This window comes from Condylura cristata, unplaced genomic scaffold, assembly GCF_000260355.1.
Source record: "Condylura cristata isolate star-nosed mole 26May11 unplaced genomic scaffold, ConCri1.0 scaffold00001, whole genome shotgun sequence".
NCBI lineage: Eukaryota > Metazoa > Chordata > Mammalia > Eulipotyphla > Talpidae > Condylura > Condylura cristata.
Genome location: NW_004567102.1, coordinates 65,811,251 through 65,835,122, shown reverse-complemented (window position 1 = coordinate 65,835,122; position 23,872 = coordinate 65,811,251). Strand labels below are relative to the sequence as shown.

At 36.7% G+C, this 23,872-nt stretch overlaps 1 protein-coding gene across 2 annotated transcripts in view; it reads left to right on the top strand.

The window, feature by feature from the left end:
- ARHGAP18 (Rho GTPase activating protein 18) overlaps positions 1 to 18,004 on the top strand; it is a 171,398-nt gene extending 153,394 nt beyond the window's left edge. For both annotated transcript variants that reach the window (XM_012723041.1, XM_004674111.2), the window contains exons 11-15: positions 123 to 329; positions 1,154 to 1,294; positions 11,156 to 11,280; positions 15,486 to 15,547; positions 17,261 to 18,004. In XM_012723041.1, the coding sequence (XP_012578495.1) occupies positions 123 to 329; positions 1,154 to 1,294; positions 11,156 to 11,280; positions 15,486 to 15,547; positions 17,261 to 17,352 (627 nt within the window). In that variant the 3' untranslated portion in view covers positions 17,353 to 18,004. The remainder of the gene's footprint in view (positions 1 to 122; positions 330 to 1,153; positions 1,295 to 11,155; positions 11,281 to 15,485; positions 15,548 to 17,260) is intronic.
- The last annotated feature ends 5,868 nt before the right edge of the window (positions 18,005 to 23,872 follow it).

Here is a 23,872-nt window from a genome sequence, read left to right as displayed (position 1 = left end):
TTGGATGTCTCTTCCATATTGTGCTTATATACAACCTATAAATAAAGTTCCTGTAGGTTACAGTGCTTTTATCTCTTACCTTCATGTTCAACACAAATCCCAAAGAGTCATTTCTGTTTCAGGCCTTGCTTGAATTTCTTCAAAGAATAATAGACAATAAAGAGAAAAATAAGATGACTGCCATGAATATAGCAATGATTATGGCCCCAAATCTCTTCATGTTTCATACATTGGACCTGAAATGCAGTGAACAACAAAAAATTGTAATGGCAGCTGGCACAGCGAATATCATGCTCTTATTGATTAAGTTTCAAAAGTGTCTGTGGACAGTAAGTATATATGCTTAAGCTCTGCTAATGAGTAATGTTATCTATATTTTGAAATTTTCTTAAGCCATTATCATAATCTTTATACACAGGAAACGGGTAATAGGTGATTCAAAAATACATGTTCGTTTCATTAAATTCCAGTTTTTAAAATGTCAGCGTTACTTCATGAAATGTTTGGTAATTTTAAAAATATCTCAAATTAATGTTGACTACATACAGGCAGCAAAATCTATTGTACAAAAATATGCATCAATGTTAATATATTTAAATATATAAATAAAAGGAAGAGATCACAGGAAAGGTTAAAAAATCAGATATTACTAATGTGATTTTTTGGGTTCAAATTTTCCATGAATTTTCTAGATGTCTGAGCTCTTGTTTATTGGAGAGGTTTTCTTTCTTATTTGCTAGTAGAGGTCAGTTTGGTCATTGGAAGGGGAGTGTAGGTGAACTAGAACTAGGCTGTTTGTAGCTCAGTGGCTACTGTAGGGACTGAGTCTACTGCCATTGCCCTTCAGAGACTCCTGTCCTGGCACAGATGAGGCATGAAGTGCAGCTAACTACTATGTCCTTGAGTTTCACCAAGCCTCTTTGGAAACCTATCTACAGTGGATATTAAGTCCCATCATGTGATGCTCTGTACTTGTGGTGGGTGAATAAATCAGTGCATTTTCCCCAAAGATTTCATGAGCAGTGCATTTGACAGTCATCAAATAGACTAGCCTTTATTTGTTCTAAATGTATAAAATAAAGATAATTATTTCTATGGCTTTAAATGTACCCACTTCTTTTGCCTCTGCAAACTTGAATTTATTTCTACATAGATCCCCAAGTTCATTGTCAGCCAAATGAGGATACGAAATGCTGAAATTCAGAGAAAAGATAGAAGAGCCATGAAGAAATTGCTGAAAAAAATGGCTTATGACCGAGAAAAATACGAAAAGCAAGATAAGAGTGCAAATGATGTAAGAAAAACTTGAATATATGTCTGTACAGATTTTAGTATTATTTTGAATATCATACATACAACAAAGTGGTACATGTTTTTGCCGTGTGACTATGTATTTCCTAGGCTATGGTATAGCCATATGTAAAAGGCTTCAGCGATGATGCTATCCTTCCTACTCTTGGGGATCCCTATTGACAGTTGTTCAGGTATGGGTGACTCAGCATGAGACCTGTTAATGGGGAACAAAGGAAGGTGACACGACAGGAATATTCTTTCTCTCTGTTTCTCTTTCTGACATGCAAACACACACCCAACTGCCCAAACATATAAAGTACTTCATGGAGCATCCTTTGCCCACTGACTGTGTAATGTCTAATGAGTAGAGTCTCTTGGGTGAACGACCAACCCTTTTTTTTTTTTTTTTTTCAATTTCCTCATCTGTGAAATGGGGAAAAATAGTTAACCCATATAGACAATAGGTCAATGTTTGTATTCTAGTATAGAGTCTCCATCCTGAATCTTAGCAAATACTTCAATATTTTTAATTAGATCATATGAAGAATTTGGAGACAGTTACATCACAATGATGAAAATGTAAATATTTCAAATGTATCTAAATATGAACATTTGCAAAGTGCTATAAGAATCTATTAAGAACTGGTCTTAAAATCATAATGAAAATAATTAAACAAATTAAATAATTGCATAAAAACATATTTATCAAGTGAGATCCCAAAGCCCTACCCTAAGATTTATTAAATGAAAAGGTTTCCATTGTTCTATTTACCGTAAAGACAACCCCCCCACCCTTCACCAGCACCACCATGGACTTTACTCAGTTACATGCTGACATCTTGTGGTATAATGTGGAAATGCAATCATTTGCCTTTGTCTGATTTTTCTGTTTTGGCCTACTTAGGGACCCAGGAAGTACAAAAAAATTCTCCTATACTTATTTATAGCTCTAAATGTTACAAAGTAACATTTTCTTGTAATTAGATATTTTGGTTAATCTTTGAGTATCTTTAGGAAGAAAAAAAAAAGGAAATTGTAAATTGTGTTTAATTTTGAGAAATAACTTGTTTTGAAAGTATTTCTGAGATATTACATTTGCTTAACATATGTTCTTTTATCTCTAAAACCATTGTCTGTATGTTCATATCTCTTGTATAGTCCTGTTTATTCATATTAACTCCACAGTCTTGCCTAAGGCAAGTAGAACGTGATGCTCTGAAGCACAGAATGTATCTAAGGAAACAAAATTTGTATTATATACCTTTTTAATAATAAATCCTCAGACAAAATTAAAAATGGACTATTTTAGAGATGGAGCATTTAAATAAGTTTGTTGCTTACAGGGAAAAAAAAAAAAGCAGTACTAGCTTGAATTTCAGTCATTTGTTCTTTGGATTAATTGAGCATGAGCTGGTCTACGAATTATCCCTGCACTGATTAGAAGCTATATTGTCACTTTAAGGTTTAAGATTTAAACCTGGATTTAAATCTCAACTTTTATCATGTATCAGTTCACAATCTCTCTTAGTTTCGGTTTTGTCTTCTGAGAAATTGAGTGATTCATTTAACAATCAATTAAACAAATTATTTAACAATCACCTTCTGGGGACCAAGCGCCTTAGTTTTTCCAAGGAAATGGAGCCAAGTGCCCAGCTTGAGGAGCAAGGAGAGACCTGCAGACGACTAGGCTTAGAGGTGCTGGAGGTTGGTGACAGAGCCTGACTCAGGGAACCATGGCCACAAAACAGGTGATGGCCTCAGTGCGGCTTCACCGGGCGCAGAGAGCACAGAGGTGCTATTCAAGCAGCAGGATGAGAAGACAGGTATAGCAGGCAGGGGAAGCCTCCTGGCCAGTACAGGAGCGTGGGTCATCCTGGCCCAAAGTGAAGGTTCGCTTGACCTGTCATTTTGGTTGAAATTTTTAATCAATTGCCAGAAATTTTTGTAAGTTGCTATGACTTTTTTTTTTTGTTTTAGGGACAGCAGATATGCACAGAAACCATTATAAACAGCCTGTAAAGATAGCATTAAATACTGTAGGTATGTGGTGAATTACTAAGTAATCAAAATTTTCTGTATAAGCTTCCATCAGTTTCCAGAACTTAAATTTTTAGACTAAAAGATTTTTAAGATAAAATCTAGACATCCCCCTTGACAAATTGGATGTAGGGGGTTGCCTGTGACCTGTTTCCTGCAAGGTATCAATTGGCTGGGCCTGGGTAGCCACTGTTTCTTCGGATGACGCATGGCCATGAACTTTGCTATCAGTCAGTGCTCTTCTCTGCCTTAGTTGATGTTTGCGGTAACTAGTTAAATATGTGATTGCATATCTATATAATGAATTGCCATGAAAATGTACAAATGTATATATTTCCCTCAGGAAATATTCATGATAGGTTGAAGAAAGAAGGTACAAATCAATGAATATGATATTGCCATTTTTGTAAGGGGTAATCATTTTCATTATTTTGTTTGTTTACCAGAGGTGAGACATGATACTAACATTTTGCACCTATCTCATTGAATGTTTATAATAATTTAGTTGGAACACATCATCCATCATGTCATGCTTTACCAAGAAATCTCAACTTCTGGTTATCTAGGTAGAACATGTAGAGCTAGGATCTAAAAACATGTCTATATGACTTTAAATCCAGGCATCTTTACCATTATCTTGTATTTCCCCATAGATCACAGACAAACTCTGAGAAGGATACACAGCAAAATCCTGGACTTATGTGTGGTAATCCAGTGAACATGTATTATAGCCATTATAAAATATGTTTACTATTTTGCTTTTCTATCTGTCCTGGGCTGAGCCAAGGCCCAGCAATGGGAATGCAAAGAAGTGTTGCATGTGAGCCAGTAGGAAACACTGGAAACTTACTAGCTGTGTGAATGTGGAGGAAGGAGGAATGTAGTATAACTGGCTGCTTTTACCTTGGGCAATTTTATCAAGATAAAGCACTAAGCAAAAGGAAAAGAATTGAGGAAAAGTTTTGACATCAGGAATAGGCATGTTGTGTGGAAGTTGCCTACATAGTCTGGAAGCACAGAGGAGGCGGGTACTGGAGGCCTGCCTTTGACATTAGCATGGAACTTGTGGTAGAAGTCACAAAGTAGTTTCTACCACACAAAGTGGACAGAAGTGGTAAGAAATAAAAAGGTAAAGAGATACCAATGTTTAAAAGTATGGGCCACAGAAGAAGAGCTGGAAAAAAAGACACCAAGAAATAATTGGAAGTAAGATACAGTTATTATTGCAATGTTTTGGAAACCTGGGAGAAGAAAAGTGAAAGTGCTTGGTTAGTAGTACCAGATTCTACAGAGTGATAAAGTTAACTTTGGCTTAAAGGTCCACTAGATTTTGCCATTAAAAGTTCAGTTGTTACTTTTTACAAAGTGTTTTTAGTAACTATTGATGAATAAAACTATTGATGAATTGAAGTGATAGACACAGAGAGAAGATCATAAAAATTCAGTAAGGTAGTATTTTTTAAAGCACTCTGTATAGTGTTAATGCTAACTTTATATAATAAGGGGTTCATACAATTAAATCAGGTTTGGCTGGGTAAGTTAATAGTTTGAACCAGGTTATAAAGGTCACACTCAATCAACCAGATTAATGGAATTTAACCAGATGCATGCAATAGGCTTTTTATTATTATTATTATTATTTAAACAAATGAAAAACACAGGAGAGGGACATGCCTTTGGCCCACTGAATCAGACTCTCTTCTGGCAGGACTGCCTCTGCATGTGTGATATATACACTGCAAGAGTGATTTCCCTTCTCCTATTTGGTATGTGTGTGTGTGTGTGTGTGTGTGTGCGCCCGTGCACATCTACTTAATTTTATTATAGGAGATTGCTAACATAAACAAAGATAGATTAGTATATGAACACCTCATAAATCCATCATCAAAAAGCAAACACATTTTCTGATCTTGTTCCACTTAGTCTCCCACATCTTTTTTCTTTCTAGTATATATAAGGAATGTAGACAAACTTTCATTTCACCCTTAATTCCTCAGATTACTTCTTTCAATGTAAAAACGTAGAGCAACTTTGATAAGCATTTGGTTATAAATTGCTGAATTGTGTTGGTTTCAAGATCCATTGTTAACTAAGAGTTGAATGAATTTTCTTCTGTCATTCAGGCTCACCTCTCCAAGTAATCTGTACATTTATGAGAGAGTAGAGGCACAGAATATGCCAAGATACCAGCAACTCCACCTTCATTGGTAGCAAACAAAAGTTCTCTCTTACCTGGTTAACTTTGGTGGTAACTCAGGATGACTGAATATCACATTCTTGACTTACAGTTGGAACTCTGACTTTTAGAGAGTTTATGTGACTTGCTAAGAGTTCTGAAATGATTTGGTGACATTTTATAGTTTAGAGCTTTGGATCTGAACACAAAAATCTGTGGCTGTCACCAGAAGAACCACAGAGCTGGCAACTGAGCCAGTGTGGACTCTGCATTGTTTGTGGTTGGGATTGCAGGGCTTAGTCACAATGCTGTTTATAATTTAACCACAAATCTGTTTAGAATTTCATCTTTGGTTCATTGAGCAGTTCTGACCCAGAGCACCATTGCAGGTATTGTTTCAGTCACTTGTTTTAAGTCTAGAAACTGTATTTACTTGGGGGATCCACTTGGAAAATCAATTTACAATATCAAGCACAAAATCTTGTTTCTTTCAAAAACATTCTCTTGATTTTTTTTCATAGTGTATAAAAATACCATATTCAAAGGAAAAGTATCAGAACTTATTTCATTATAAATCAAATGCTTATTTACTATGGAAATTGCTTCATACCCTTCTTTAAAATTCTCTAAATCTATGAGTTGGATAAAAAAAGTTTAAACATTTGGAAAGCAAAGGATCAGTTATAATCAGAACATAGGTGAGGATAGTAAAAGATAACTTCCATAGCTTCACCTTTAAACTAAGGTGATGAATATGCCACTTTAAGATACTTTGCTGTAATGTCCTTGTTTAATTTTCTCAAACATAGTTACATCTGGCCCTTTTAAAAATTGTTTTTAAGAAAGCTCAATTTCCATTTTGCCCTTTTGAAGACAAAAAGGGATTTGTATAGCATTAAAAATGTCAGTTTTGTCTTTAAATTAACTTTTAATGAAAAAAATCCCCCCTAAAGTCTCTGGCATTAAATTTCCAATCTCCAGAGTACAAAATTATAAGCAGTTTACCCAAAATTCCTGAAAAAATACTAAAATCATTGTTTAACAAGTGTAGTAAATAACAGAAGATTAAAAATATACTCTAATTCAAGATATAAAATATGTGAGGGCCACATGAGATCATTTTCTCTATTATAAGTCTTTGCATGTTATAGCAATCAATTTATACAATCCTCTGTGATGGAACTTTAATGGTGTTAGTCAAATGCTGCTTTTTTCCAGTCTGCATATTGATACATAACTTCAGCCTAGAAGCATGCCAAAATAAAGAAAGACAGAGTCACAGATGTTAGCCCAAAAAAGTGTAATGGGAAGGCTGCGGGGATGATTCTATGCATTCACAGAATAAGTTATTATTTGTGGCTCAAATTAAGAGTAGACTGGCTTACCAATCAGGTATGTTGAGTCTTTTCAAAGGTTGGCAACTCAATGTAATTAGTATACTAACAGCATTAGTGTTTGATACACCATGATTCTACAACTTAGTATTTATTGCAATACACCATTTAAATGGAACTTTGGTGTCATTTCTTGTTTTTCACCTTTAGTAATATTTACTAAATGGCCAACCTAATGATGATATCCAGAAAAAATCTTTCCTGAAACAACTTTCTAACTCTTTATCTTTAACCATTTGACTGATCAATCAACTCATTTCATCTCCAACTGTAAAGATATGGTAGATGCCAACTGAGTCAATTCTCACTCTTTATATTGTGAAATTTTATGGGATATATTACTACAGAAGTAGGCATATTGATTATCCCTGCCTCCTTGACACATGTAAGTAGATTCATGCCTTTGTGAACACACACACATACACCCTATATTAGAACATAGCTTTCCTGATTAGGGAATGTGGCCAGTCAATCTAAGAAAGTGGCATTGCCATTATTGGCCTAGTTAACGTCATTCAAGAGCATTGATAGCCCATTTCTACAAAAAATAAGTGAGGTACAGTTAGCTTGAGAAGGGTCAAAGTTGAACCACAGCAGGCCTAGTCTCATCCCTGTTCACAAAGAGGCAGGAATATAGGAAATAATTTATTTCACTGACATAAGGAATCTATACCGATGGTACTTACCATGTGCTGGCAAAAATCATAAGATGCCAATTTCCTGACATTTCACATAAATTAAGGACTCCCAGGAACCATCAGAAATTAGTATCTGGGCTTTCCTTCCTTCCAAACACAAATTATTAGAACACTTCTGTATCATAACTGGTGTCCTCTGGGGCAGTTCCCGACACCACACCGACTTCATGTTGTTGTTAGTGAGGAAGCATGGTGACACTCTCCAAAGCATGATCACTGAACGCATTTAAAAACATAGATCTATGATCATATTATTAGAGGCCTTCAGCTGCTTGTGGGACATACTTTATCTAGGGGACAAAGTAGCTGCATCTTCAAGTTCATCTTAATATTAGTGGCCCTGGCTTTTCTCCTTGGCTCCCTGCTGGAATAAATGACTGAGATATGCCTTGCAATATCTTTAACTTCTCATTTCACCTCTCCTTCCTTTCTGTCTTCTTGTCTCAGTGCTAAGAACACCATGGAGTAGTTGCAACTTGTTTCTCTCAGAAACTGTTTTTTAAACTCATTTTTTTTTTTTTTTTTTGCTATTAAGGAAATACACCATTATTGGTATACCATTTTGGTAAGAGATATTTTTGAGTGATTCATCTGATCAATATATGTTGATAAATGGCTACAGCTATGACTCAGGCATGTAGCCTGTGACTAGAATATAAATCTAACGTCATCACCATTAAGGAGATTTGGAGGAAAATTAGTGGGGGAAGGAACTTTCTTTTGAGGCTCTGTGCATGGAAGGGTCTATTGAGTTTGAGATATTTAACCTGGGTTTTGAGAAATAGGTAGCTGGTTGTAGCAGTGTTTATTAGCCTGTCTCACCCAAGCTATAGATGTTCCACAAGGACTAATGGCGAACGGGCAGGAGCTTTGTGGGGTCACCATATCACTGAATTCTCCATGGTGATCTGTTCTTTTTCTAGATCACTTTTTTTTTGTGACTCGTTCATTATGGAACTTCTACATATAAAATCTTAATCATATTAGTTTCACTTTAAATGTCAACAAAGATTTGCCTGCTTTTTTTGATATTCTAGGTCTGGTTAAGATGTAGTTGTGAGGCGAATTTTGGTCACTATTCCTTTCGTCAAAGAAAACATATATACGAAGATATTTGAGATATTTAACATTATGACTTGAACAGAATTTTCTGAATCAACACAAAGTACATGTGGTTATTTGCAAACCCTCGCCTTCTATTCTGGGCCCTGAGTTATTAACAAAAATATAATAATAAAATAACAGTATCTAAAATACCAGTAATTACTTCCCAAATAGACAAAGTGAGTTTGGAGTGTGTTCTTTCTCTCTCTCTCTCTCTCTCTTTTTTTTTTTTTTTTTTTGGTGCACAGATTCTGTGCTTCAGCTGTTGCTTTTACAATTTTCACTCCAACACTCAAATTGTCTGGGCCAGCACATTGTTTTCCATCTCCTATGAGGAAACAGATATTTGAGGCCAGGCCAGCAGGATATAAGTTAGAAATGAAAGCAAAGGCAGAAGTACTTGTAGCATAATTGCTGAATTGTAGGCTAGTTCCTAGCTCTCAGACTATTGATTTAATACCTGCTTTTCAGTCAAATGCTCTACCACTGAGTTATTCCTCCTAATACCTATTGATTTGAAAGGAAAAAAGGAATAACGCTACCATGGAAAATGCCCCTTTCATTATAAGAACCATGTCATTTATTGAAATATTACAAATAAAAATAGAATATGTCTTAGAATCAGGGTCAGAAGTGAATTAGACTTGTGTCCTAGGAGTGAGGTGGAAGTCAGAGGCTGGACTAAGCTATCAGGTCAAATCACAAACTACTATCAGGATGAAGCAGGAGTTGAGCAGTGTGGGAGAGAGGTAGGGTTGGGCCTCCCGCAGGGACCAGGCAACACACAATATCCTCAGGAAAAGTTGAACAACAAATGCCAGAAATGGCCCCACTGGGCAGGATGACAGGGGCAGTCCCAGATTGCTAGGGTTGGAGTGAGGGAACCCCTCCGCCCTTCATTTGAGTGGTCGGGTGGGGGTGGCAAAGTTCATGCAGTCAGTGTCCAGCGCTCGGAGATGTCTCCAGAGGTATCACAGGTGTTTACAACCCCTCCAGAGCAAAGCCAAAGCCTTACACCTGACCCCTGGATAACCTGTGCACTACTATTCTCTGTTAATCTCTCATTATATCTTACTGTTACTAAGAAGCAGTGTTTTTTTCTTTTTTTTAAAGATTGATTTATTTATGGATACAGAACTGGGATATAGGCCAGAGGTTCAGGCACGGTGAGAGAATTCACCACACACAGAACAGGGAGAAGAACAGGCAGATAGAGGAAATACACTGGTGAGGGAAGCAGCGGGCGGGTCTGGAGAGGTCTGCTGGTGAGTCACCTCCAGGGCGGGATCGAACTCTTGCTCTTGCGGAAGTGGCTTTAGCTTCTTAGTGCAGCGCTTTAACCCCCTGCGCCCCCAGGGAGGGCCATTAAGAAGCAGTATTAACTCATTTGGGGTCATCTACATTCTTATGCTACATGGCTCTCAAGTTATATTACTTTGGCTGAACCTTGAAAGAAACAAAATTCACTAATTCTGCTTGTGAATCGACTGGGTTTAATATTGTTTTTTTAAAAAGCAACTCAAGACCATGTACATTAAAAAACAATACTGTGAGCCCCAAACCGATAATGTGCAGTAACTTGTGTCTTATCTATTAGGTAAGTACAACTAGCACAGAACATGAAGTAAATAAATGCTTAATAAATTTGGGTTGAATTAAACATTGTACTTTTAGTGTTTAAGGCATTGTCTTTAAATATAAATGTGCATGCTCTTTTTTCTAATATCTGCTCAAGACATATGGTTATAAATAATAAATTAGTGTTTATTATAGGAGGGCCATTTAGGAATTAATTAAACCTAATATTTCAAATGGCAGAGCTGACATTTTGACGTTGCTATCCCCCAAATTTTTCACCTTTGTCTCCCAGTACATAAAATGTGCTTAAATATCCATGGGCAAAAGATTGAGAATTGTTTCTTAAGTTCCAACTATGTGGTGTAAACTTACGAGCCAAATAAGAAACAGGCCTAAAACAAATGCAAAATGTATTAGCAAAAGTGCTTAAAAAAAAAAGAAAACTACTCAGGGACAATTTTTTGGAAATTTTGTGAATGTGCAGAAAGATTTTGAAAATGCATACATTGCAATATCATGCAATGTAAGCTCCCTCTGATTCAATTTCATAAATTGCTACATGAAGAAGCACCCTCTAGCAGATAATACTCAGAAATCAGCACTTAATATGGCAGTAATGGTTATTGCTGTCATTCTTTACATCTTTAAAAATAATTAAGCATTACTACACAGGCATTATAAAGTTCCCCTATCACCATTAAGAGGATAGTTGAGGTTTGATGTAATTTAGCAAATTACATTATACAGTAGTTAAGGTTTTTATGTAGTGAAGTAAAATGCGTCGTAGTTAAGCACACTTACCATGTAATGCATTGTACAGAGTTACATGTTCCAGCTGCCGCCAGCTTTGTTCCAGTGTCATTATTGCTTTGCAGGCTGACGTTCCTCAGGGAGTGATTCGAGTGCAAGCTCCCCATCTTTCGAAAGTTTCCATGGCAATACAGCTAACTGAAGAACTAAAAGCCAGTGATGTACTAGCCAGGTTTCTCAGCCAAGAAAGGTAAAGGCCTGTTTTGTTTTTTATTATTCTTTCACACAGCTCACTTACTCTCTCCTCTTTAAAAAACAAACAAACAAAAAATCTATGGGTATTTTGAAATGTTTGAAAATGGGTCTTCCCTGCTGAAAAGAAGAGCAGGCTCAACAATTAGACTGTGGAAATGAGTTGAGCTGATTTGATGTAGTCTGCGTTCAAGTTGAGCCTGTTTCAAGCAGGATGTCTGCACATTCCTTCACACCGCCTGAGATGGGCTTGGCACGTGAGGCCACTCACTATTCTCTCCAGAATGTGCTGATTGGAGGTTAATTACTATATGTAAGCTGTTAGGAGAATCACTCATTAGGATATCGTAGGATTAAAACAAACAAATAAAAGAGACAACTCTTTCTATGAAATAGAATGATTATAAAGAAATGCTTTTATTGGAAAAGACATGAAGAACTCAAAGAGGACAGCCTCTCCCTTGAGTTCGGCAGGCTCAGGAAAGAGCTCACTGTTCTTGTTAGGGAACCGGAAGCTCCCATTCCAGAGCTGCTGTAGAGTCCTTTGAAAAGCCATCAGCATAATTCTGACAATATGAGAGCAGACACTTCCTGGGATATTTTGCAGCCTCTTAAATTTTAGAGGTTCAGGGCCCTCCCTGGTGGTGCTGCGGGTTAAAGCACAAACACTAAGAAGTGAAAGCCACTTCAGCTTGAGCTTGATCCCTGCCCCAGAGGTGACCCATCCACCGGCAGACCTCTCCAGACCCTCCCGCCGGTCCCCTCAGCAGTGTATGCACTTCATCAGACGTCATGTTCTGCTCCCCACTTTGTCTCTGGTGAATCATCTTATCACCCCTGCACCTCTGGCCTGTGCCCCAGTTCTGTATGCATAAATAAAGCTTTTTAAAAATTTTAGAGGTTCACACAAGTGTATTGCGTTTTCCATTTTCATCCATTGAATTCTGATTTTTAGCTAAGTCAGATTTTTTTTAAAGATTTATTTATTCATAAGGAACTGGGGTACAGGCCAGAGATGCGGAGGGTGAGAGGATTCACCAGAGACAGAGTGGTGAGCAAAACAGGCATATCAGTGAAGTACACTGCTGAGGGGAGCAGCGGGCAGGTTGGGAGAGGTCTGCTGTGCCATGTGGATCTCCTCTGGGGCAGGCGGGGTTCGAACTCATGCAGAATTGGCTTAAGCTTCTTAGTGCTGTGCTTTAACCTGCTGCGCCACCAGGGAGGGCCCACTAAGTCAGATTTTAATGCTCTTCCCTTTCCTTTCTATTCACTGAAATAAAATAATCCAGTTCTTATACAAGAGGGAAATTGGGGGATTGGCCTTTTTGCTTACAAATACTTTGTTTTGCTTTCCATAGACTTCCATCTCTTCATTCTAACATTCAGGGGCTTCAGTTACGTTTCTGCCCAAATGTTTCTACTTTAGTGCAGTGCTGCAAGCATTAAATGACTTTGCTTTGTATAACACACTTTGCCAAATGTTGAAGGGAGTATAAACTGATATTTTAAAGTATCTTCCCTCAGGGTTTATAAATTGGGGCTGGGGTGTATGTGCCTGTGCAGCTAACAGATGGTGATGAAATAAAAGAGAAGCTTATTGGTAATATCTGGGCTTTGAGTAAGCCAGCATAAACTTCCCTCCCAAAGACACCCTGAAGTAAGTGCTAATATTACTTCAGTTTTGTTAATAAGAAAACATACTTTGAAAGTCATATTCTTCACAGGTGATAGATTTGAATGCTGTCTCCAAGACCAGCCCCTTAACCATTCTCCACACTACCCATGGGTCTAGAGAACACTCTGGATCTAGGAACTTTTGGTGTCAGGACTGGAAATAGATGGATTTTTTTCAGTCTTGGCGTAGAATTATTCAGGATCAAGTACTGGTAACAGTTGGGATTTTTTAAACATCTTTGCCCTTTACAGGTTGTCTTTGCTTAGACAAAGTCAGTCTGCTTCTTAGCTCCTTGCTGTGCCTCCATAGCCATCATTTTGCCATTTTTCCACCTTGGGAGACTTCCCATCCTCCCCTAGGAAGTGTACTTGAAGACATGGCGAGACTTCCTTAAAAGTTTTCCAGGCTACACAGGGTTAATTTACACAGCATTCACTTTCAGAACCCAAGTCTCATTTAGTCTGTATTTTAGTTCTTCTATTTGCAGATAGCACAAGATGTGACAAGAAGTTGTATGATATTTTGGAATGTGACTTCAATATTTAGGGTGTAGCAAGACAGTACTAGGCATATTATAGCAAGCACCAGCTTTTTGACGATTATCCTCAGCATATTTGCATTTTCTTCTTGTTATTAAATAAGTATATGTTAGCCCCTGGAATGGGTCTCTTCTGTCTCCTCCCTCCTCCCAATCTGCCCTTGCAAAGGGAATCTGATAAACGTCTTCCTCTATTTGCTTCTATTTCTCATCCAGTTCTCGGTCCCTTTCCCTACTATGTTTCCAGGTATGGAGACAGATGTTCTGGGTCCAAATGCCAGCATTTTCTGTTTCACTATAGACTATTTTTTAATGATCTCTTGAGTTCTTAGAAGTTTCTCAGCTATTAAAGTGGGTCAGAATAGGACCTACATTATAGTCCTGTGATAATTAACATGAAGCACGTGAACACCAACTGTTTGGATCAAGTAAGTGACAATAAATGTCCAAATGTATGTTTTCCTTCCACAACAATTCTCTCATCCCAAATGCATTCCTCCTGGATGGCACAGTTGGAAACCTAGTTCCCTCCATCCTTTTCTTCTCCTACTTTTTCTACTAGAGATAATGAGCAGAAAATAACATAAAATGAATGTACAGTAAATTGGACATTCATTCTCTAGTCTTAGTAAAGGTTATCATTTTCTCTTTGATTATAGGCTTGTTGATTAGAAAATCTTATATGTACCAGGAAATTCAGTTGACATTGCAATAGAGTGCAATAAGATTATAGAGTGAAGTGCAATCTGAGAGCAATATATGATGAGAATTTTCCCATCAAGTCTTCCAAATCAATTTAGTTTTCATAGGAATGACTCCTTTTTATACTAGTAACTTGCTGGGTGATGTCATATATTAAGAATAATAATGAAAATTATTTAACAAAAAATAAGCATATGCCAGTTTGAACAAAATCTATTGACTTCTTGGTTTGGATACAGCTCAACAGATGGATCTTGACTATGAGGACACACATGACTCTGAAGCAGGGCACCATGCATGCCAGTGTAGCCGGGCATGGGTACCAGCTGAAACCTTGAATGCCCAGTTGGGAAAGCTTCTCCCATGCAATATACTTAAGAAAACTCTTGAATGGAAGACTGACCTGGTTTTCTACTCTCAACTCCAGGGTATATCTGTTCAAGGCCATATACCAGTGGTTCATAAATCTTTTCCATGTCTTAGAATCGTCTATAGAGCATTTAAAAGCAGGCTCTTGAGCTTGCTAATTGGAACATAATAAATTGGAGTTTTTAGAGCTCTGGCTCTGTATTTTTAGCTGGTTTCATAGGTCATGTATATACAGAGCATTTTGAAAAAAATCACTGCATGTTACCAATTTATATTGTTTCAACCTAATGTCCTGGAAGAGTTAATTCTGAGAGCGTGCACGTGTGAAGGCATCCTTCTTTGAAGTCTTCATAATGACAATCTGCTTTGACCTTGGGTGAATACTTTCCATATTTGAATGGCCAACACAGGAAGTGTTATGAACCATGTCCTATGGTTTGTATTCATCTTATTTAGTGTTAGGGTGGTTAACACAGTGAACCCATGAAAAACTTCTTTTGACTAATCGCATTGTGAAATGATTATATTTGTAATGAATATATTTCTTATAATGATTCTATTTCTCTTCATAGTTTCATGGAGACCTCTTTGGTTGCTATGCAAAGTATATGATCTTATTAATAATTTTATTGGCACTTAAAATGTTATATTACTTTCTTAATTTTACAAATTTAGCAAGTGATATATGATTTTGCCATCAGACATATGATAGCATTTGTTTATTTTAATTTACAGGTGTGACATTTTTATTACTATTCAGCACATTTAGCAGATGGGAAAATACAAATATGTAGATAATTACAGTGTGTCTAAGTTATGAATTTTCCATACAAGCCAGGATTCCCTAAGCAATTAAAGTGATTTACTTGCAAGCTGTTTGATGATGATATCACTAATCAGTTTGTTATGTCTCTAATAGTGGGAGTGCCCAGACTCTCAAGAAAGAGGAAGTTTTTTTGTATGAAGTTGGAGGAAATATTGGTAAGCATACTTTTTCTCTTCATATTCCATATGCTGATTTGACATATGGCTATTATTTATGTCGTTGGGGGTAGAGGAGGAAATTACAAATAAAATATAACATGCTATAAGCAGTGAAGAAATGTGATTTTTTTCTTTTTTTTAGTGTTCTGACCTTTCTCTTCAGTTTCTGTTTGAGCTCCTCTTATAAAAATACATAGCTATGTTAAGCCTCAGTAATGGCAAGTTCCTTAAAGTAGAAATAACTTTGAGAATAGTTAATGATGTCTTTTAAAAATTTATTTTTTACACACTTATGTCTTAGTATAGGAAATAGTTGGGCTTATTTAAGACTATGATAACACTTTTAGTATAGTACAGTACTAGATATTTTTAGTGAAAACAGAACTTATTTTTACCATTACTAATTTCACACATACACACAGAGGTAACTCAGGAAATAGAAATATGATTTAAAAAACCCTAATTTTGACTGTGTGTTGTATTTCATTTGATCATCTTATAATCATTTATGGTGTGTATTCATCTTTTTGTTAAAATTAAAAATAACTTTTTTTCTTGTACTTGAAAATGGTAAGGATGAATTTGTTAGCAAATAAGTAAAATGGTGGTGTTAGTTGAAAATACTAATAAAATATTTTAAGATGATTTTTATAATTTTTGTGATATTTATTTTATTTATTTATATATACAAAAGTTGGAGGGTAGGCCAACAGTACAGACGGTAGGAGGATTTGCCAGAGACAGAGTGGGGAGCAGAACAGGCAGATCGACGAAGTACAGTGCTGAGGGGAGCAGCGGGTGAGAGAGTTCTGCTGTGCCATGTGAAGGCAGCTCCCTGGGTAGGGATCAAACTTCTGCTGCAATGGCTGCCCATAGCTTCACAGTGCTGCAGCTTAACCCCATGTGCCATCAAGGAGGCCCAATTTTGTAATTTTATTTTTAATATTTTTTAAAGATATTTTTTATTTATTTATGCATACAGAACTGGGGTATGGGCCAGAGGTGCAGAGGTGGTGAGAGGCTTCACCAGAGACAGAGTGGGGAGCAGAACAGGCCTATTGATGAAGTACACTGCTGAGGGGAGCAGAGGGCGGGTCAGGAGAGGTCTGCCGTGCCTTGTGGGTCACCTCCCGGGCAGGTGGGGATCGAACTCATGCGGAAGTGGCTTTAGCTTCTGTGCTGTGATCTAACCCGCTGCGCCACTGTGAAGGGCCCCCAATTTTGTAATTTTGTAATGAAACTTCAAAATATTAAATATTGAAATTTGAATGGAGTGATATGAAACCTTTTGCAAAATTTAGATAAGCCAGAGCTCCATTCGAAATCTTTAGTTATTAACTTTATTAACAGAAATGTTTGATTTTTTGTTTTACCATTAGACAATGGGAATTAAGTGTGGATTCTTATTTAGGTGAATTCTAAACTGTTACCATTCTTTATAAAGTCCAGTGAGTTTTTCAGAACCCATTTAAAATGACCTATCACACAAAATATTTCAACTTCCTAAGTTAATCAGAAACCTGTTCATTTAGAAAAAGACTAATACAATGGCTTTTCCAATATTTTGGCCAAGTCTGTAACTTTAGGGGATATGAGAAAGAGTGAGAAATATTTTGAAGCCTAAGATTTCAGAGATACCGTTACACTTAAGTTTAAAATTGCATTTCAGTCTCCCTGTTGTGTTAATCTGATTCAACATCTTCTTTCTAGGGGAGCGCTGCCTTGATGATGACACTTACATGAAGGACTTATATCAGCTCAACCCAAATGCTGAGTGGGTTATAAAGTTAAAGCCATCGTAGAAGCTACAGATAACCACGAGGACTCTTTAATATACTTGCTGGGTCAAGAGTGTAAATAAAAGGAATGGCAGCCCTCTTTCATTATTCAAATGTATCCAACTCTTGAGTACTGACTTCTCAAGTCTTAAACAGTTATAGACTTGTGCTGCTGCCAGAATTATGTTAATGATAATTATTAATGTTATTAGAAAACAGGTCTTTCTGAAGTAAGAGGAAAAAGGGTTTAATAGCTTGTAGGCTATTTACATGTACCCCAGTGCACCCAGATGTGACTGATTTTTTTAATATGAAAATATGCCCTCATCCTTTTCATATTTTTTCCCCCTAACAATCATATAGATGTTGTCTTACCTTTCTCTACTTCTTACATCTGCCTTCTCTCAATTAGATTTGTTTTTTTAGCCAAGAGGATAATAAATACCAGGTATGGCAAGTTGCAAAGACAGTACATCTTAAAACAGTCTGAATTCAACAATTTTCCTGTCTCTATCAAATGTTAATATTCATCTCTTTGAGTCATTTGTTCAAACAATACTCTCTGCTTCCTGCTGCATCACATGAAACGATTTGCATTTTTTTCAGTTCATCTGACATATGTGCACAGAACTGTATCCACTATCAAGAAAATAGAACCTTCAGAGACTGCCAATTAGTACTGAACCATTACTTATATACTGAGAATAAATAAAATACATCCATGTGGAATAACTGGATTATGGATACCAAGAGAGTGAAAGCCAAGTCGCTTCATGTATGCAATGTTCTTCTAAAATGAAATTTAAAATGTCATAGCTGGCTCCACCGATTGTCATATTCACAGTATAAATATGCATGGTATTATAATCCAGTAATGGATGAGAATGTATTCTACCAAGAGGGGGATTTTTCAGCTCATAAATAAGTCTTCAGGAGGAATTATTCTTCTGGGTCTGACACAGTTGTATAAACAAGCTTTTGTTTGTGTACTTATTTTAAATAATCAGTAACTTTATTAAAATGCTGTGGAAAGGACTACTTGCAGGGAATTTAATGCACAAACCATATTGTGACAAAAGATAAGTCTCTATGTTGTAAATAAGAGGAATGAAGTGAGAAAGAAATGTTCAATATTTTATGAGTTTAGAGGGTAGTAAATAAAATGTGATGTAAACGAATGTTGCATAAACTCAGTGTATGATACTCTTAGAAATACTTTAGGAAAAAATGACACATTCTCAAAGGCTCTTGATGTCACTTTAATTAGGAGGAAAATGCTGTTAATGAGAACAGTAGTAAATTTTTAGCGTTTAATTACAAGAGCAGCCTGTGGATATGATCACTTAAATAACTTTGCGGTGATTTGTGCCATTGCTTTTTTATTTAATTTTTTTATAATTAAATGCATTTTTTTCTAAATTATCTTCTCTTGGAATTTTTACTTGTAAAGCTATGTGTTTGTGAGTATACTAATGAACTAACCTTTGTTTTTGTTAACAGTTTCTTCTATTCTTTTATTGCTCCTGTGTTATTTTTAAAGGGAGTTGTAGGAGGTTTATTTCCTTGTTTTCTTCTTTGGTGTTTTTCTTATGCAAATTTCTATTCTTTAGATTTTTCAAAACACACTGTATTCTATTCTGTTTTTGACAATATGCATTAATTTCCCAAGTAGCAAATGTTTTACTAATAGCTTGATTGAATGAAAACAATTGACAATGTAAAAGCAATATAAGTGTTTAAAACATTAAGAGGTGTATAACTTCAGAAAAAGACAGAAGTGAATGTCATGATTTAGATAAATGGTCTTCTAAAGCCTTTGTAAACTGATTTCCATCACATTTACTACCCACAGGAGAGGAGAAAGAAACACAAGAGGGTTTTGATAATGAAAAAGTATCAGGTGTTAAGCTAAGTATGAAAATGCCATTTTATTTTAGTCCTTAGTCTGTGGATTCACCTTCATTGGTTTTGAGCAATATTGCATTAAAATAACCAAGAAAGATAATGATATACAATTCTAAAAAAAAAGAAATTTGGTAATGTAACATCTCAACAGTAAATGCCCTCGTAAATTAACCCAATTACTTTAAAAAAAATTTTTTTTGTCCTAGTGAGTGTTAAATCTCAGAGAAGAACATTTTTTTTTATTTGTGTTAGTGGTATATAAAAACAATTATATTTTGTTTTGAATCTCAAACATCTTAACTCTTAAAATTTCTGCTGAAAAGCCAAAGAAAGCTGATTTTTATATATTCTTATCCTGTTAATATTTTGGAGATGCTTCCCCTTTTCTGAAGCGATTGTGATTCTTTAAAACTACACAGTATTTAAAACTGCGCTGTAGAACTCAATGACAACATTTTTACTGAAATTCTTGAGAAAAGCAGTTTATCTTAGGTATATTTTATTTTGTTTCTTCCTAGTTTCCCTTAAACTGGATGGTGCTCTATTTCCTTGTCAATTTTCTCCTCTACTGATCAGTAGGTGGCAGTATTAGTCAGGAATTCTTTTGCATCAAACCTGGGAAATTTTAAAAGTGAACCCAAGTTCATAGGTTACTGCGTACCAGGCAGTTTGGTAAGAGCAAAGTGGATCTCTCAATTTAATCAGGGACTCTTAAAATTGTAAATAATAATAGTCACACAATTTCTTTCCAACCAGCCTGTTTTTATTCCTCATCTTGTTAAGTGGGAGGGAGGAGAGAGTCACAGCTGGCTCAAATTTGAGTAATTCACAGTTAAAATTTTCTTTCACTTGATAGTAACTTTCTTATAAAAGGGAAGTGATGGAATCATGACTGTGTAAAACTCATTTCAACAGAAGAAATACCCGGGCATCTTAGCTTTACTTGCTTGTTATCACTCAGTTTGTTTTTGGCAAGAGAGAATTCTACTTGGAACACAAAGAATTTACTATTGAGAAATTGTGCATCACCTTTTGCCCAGTCATCTTGAAACACTTATAAAAAATTCCTTATTCACCCTCTCACTTATCTTCATGTTAAATAAGGGAAGGAATTCACATTCATCATTGTTAGGAATTATTAGGTATTATTAGTAATGCCACAAAGTGTACTCCTTAAAGCATACCAAGTTCATTAGAAAATGTCATTCTGATAAGGAATACTTTAAAGAAACATGGCTTTCCATTTGTTCCTTTTTCTTCTCCACCTTTATGTTTCCAAATATTTTAGTCTTGCTATTGATACATGTCACACTGTGATTTGTATTGTGACTTAAAAATCAAACATGATGCATTTCCACTGGAGATTGGATTGAGAGGTATTCAAAGTCTTGAAACAGTCTGGGAATATATAGTCAACAAATGACCCCTGCTTTGAGGAGGGCAGCAAAGAGTGTAGCCTAACATGTGTAAAATAAAATTGGGAGCATAGAGAAAGGCGGCCACCATTGGGACAATTGTAAGATTTAGGCTTGTGACAATGCAATGGGTGAGTTGTGTCAAGAGGAACTGATAATTGGATGGAATGGAGTGAGAGAATTTTAAAGAACCCCCCTCCACCCCCCGAGAGAAAGGCATAGTGCCTTGCAAGGAGTCCCAGAACATGGAAAGTACTGGGCTTTGGGGGAAAGGGGTGAGGGCCAGAGGGGAGCCTTAATGGATGTGAAAGAGAGAAAATGAGAACATGTTGAACTTGATGTGTATGAGAGATGTGAGCAGTTGGATACAAGACATCTTTTAGGTAAGATATTCTTTGAAAGGTGTAGATTTAGAAAATAATTGCACGGAGGAGCAAAGGGGATGGTCCCCTGAAAGTGAAGGACCAGGAGAAGGAACAACTTGAAGTATGACTCCCTCCACTTCAAGGATTGTGATACCATAGAAAGAGCAACCACACTGGTAATGCCAACAGAGTAAAAAGTCAGATGTCAAGGAAGATAAGAGATTTAGCAAGGAGAAAATGGTCAACTATGTCAAATAATTGGGAAAAGTGAACCAGATGAAGATGTAATAGAAACCATGGGAGCTGAAGTTTATAAGTTCAGGCCTGACCTACAGAACAGATTGCTTTGGAGTGATGAGAGCAGAAACTTTATTGCCAGAATAAGCTATAAATAGGAATTAGAAACTATTAATTTAGTTGGGACTATTGTGGTAAAGAAATAACATTTATTAGGGTTTTATTTTCTTTGATATTTTGCTGGAGGAAAAACATGATCATAAAATAGTTTTCACACATCGTTTCTAATATCAGGTATCTATATTTCTATGTGTAGTTAATGCAAATATTTCAGGAGAGCACTTTACCCACATGACATAATACATGTCAGTTAACCAGCATTATCAATGATTTCCCATAATTTGTAATTTGTCTTTAAATATTTTGATTTCTTTTCAACATAAATTTTTACCTTTGTGTTCCAGAGTTCTTGTGGACTAGGGGCTTATTAATGAATAAGGGGTATAAACTATTGGTAGATAAGCACCGTGATCTAAGATTCCAGAGATATATGGCTAGTGAGTAAAACTAAATGTAAATATATTATATAAATAAAACTTTTTAGTCCTGGGGAAACATATGATCATCCTGTAATGATGATCCTCAGACACCTGACCCCAGGCTGTGAAGAACATGAAAATCTATTAAGTGGGTGTGAAGGCAGCAGATGACTTTCAAGGATGATAAATATGAAGCCAACTGTGGTGAGAAATACTCAAATTTAAAAATAAAATGTACTAGCCTGGGTCAGAACCTACAGTGTAAATGTTGTAGACACTATGTAAGCTGTTGCTTGAAAAAGAAGACCTAGGGACCTATTGTGGCCAAAGAATTTGCTGAGCATCCAAGCTAACCAAAAGACATGCTCTCCCTGGTGGTGCAGTGGATTAAAGCGCAGCACTGCAAGCTGTTTTGATCCCCACCCTGGAGGTGACCCAGATGTCACATCAGACCTCTCCTGTCTCCCCCACTGCTCCCCTCAGCAATGTACTTCGTCGATCTGCCTGTTCTGTTCTCCATTCTGTCTCTGTTGAACCCTCACACAGCCCCTGCCTCTCTGGCCTGCACCCCAGTTCTGTATGCCTAAGTACATAAATCTTGAAAAAGAAAAAAAGACATGCTAAACCAATAGACTCTACCCCCATGGAACTATGGTGAATCAATGTGAAGTATGAGTACAGGAAGTGAGAGAATACATTTCGTCATACTTTGTAATTGTATCCATCAGTTTGTGAATATCTCTTGTGATAATGGCAGAGGTGCTGATGCTATTTTGATGTAACCAGAACAATTCCAGAGTCAGTCTTGCAATGATGACAGGATAAATATTACCAGTTAAAACACATTGTGCTGCTTTGGTTTGAATATGTGAAAACTGAGAGGTAAAATCATTACAAATCATTAAGTTGTGTACATTGTGGATTCATGAATGTGAATTAAATTTTGGGTGTTAAAGTGGAAAATGCATGCAGGCATGAAATTGTCAGAACATTGAGGAGAGAGCCAATTTTTTCTCATTTGGTATCTTTGCTACTTATTGTACAGTGATAAGTGGTCAATGTGGGGTTGTGGTTAATAAACACTTAGGACTTAGGCACATTTATGTAGACAGGAATCTAAGTGGGTTCAAAAAAAGATGGGCAAGTTTAGATACGATAAGTACAAGTTGGTATGTTTGTCATGTTTAAAGTTAGGGAAGATGTCTCTGTCATCTCATCAGGCAGTTGACAGTGTAAAAGGGTGATCACTAGGAAATGGGAGGTTCCAGGTTCCTGTCTCACCCTAAGAAAGGTAGAGCTGGACAACCAGGCGGAGCTAGAAAAGACTGAGAGAGGAGAGAGAAGGTTTAGCATGTCTGGAGCACGTGGAGCAGAGAAGTGAAGAAGCTGTGCGTGCTTCTCATCCATGCACTGGTACCAGGGACTTGGGGGACATGGAAGGAGTCACTTGAAACAGACGTGGGTGAGAGACCCATGGACAGGTTGACCAGGCAGACTTTATCTTGATTTTGATTTTGTTCTTTCCCTTCTAGACTTGTCTGGCCCCTTTGCCCCTTTGTTGTGGGTCCCCTTCAGCAGTGCTGTAGTCTTGTGGCAAGCCTCAGTGATCTTGACTTGGGCCAACCCTATTCAGCTGGGCACTTACCAATAAGGGGATGGGTAATTTTAGGTATTAAATTTGGCAACTTGATGTTTCCAAAATAACTCAGTGTTATTTTGTAATCTGTACTTAGATCCATGCCCTTTAAGCTGACTATGGTGATACAGAATTTGCGAGTTTTGACCAATTCCCAAATACCCTTGCAGTCTATGTCTGATTTATAGGGCATTCAATCATGAGGAATCCAGAAGGAAGCGGAAGAAATACCATGCTGCCTAATGTGACTGAGTATAGGAAAATGAGCTAAGGAGAGGAAAGAGTAGCAGGGACACATTTCTGTTCCTTTTTGCTGAGTCATGATTGGGGTGTGTGACTCACCGTGTCTAGCTGGAACAAATCTGAACATTTAAGATAATCCTTTGTGTGTGTGTGTGTGTGTGTGTGTGTGTGTGTGTGTGTGTGTGTCTCCTGGGAATTTAGAAT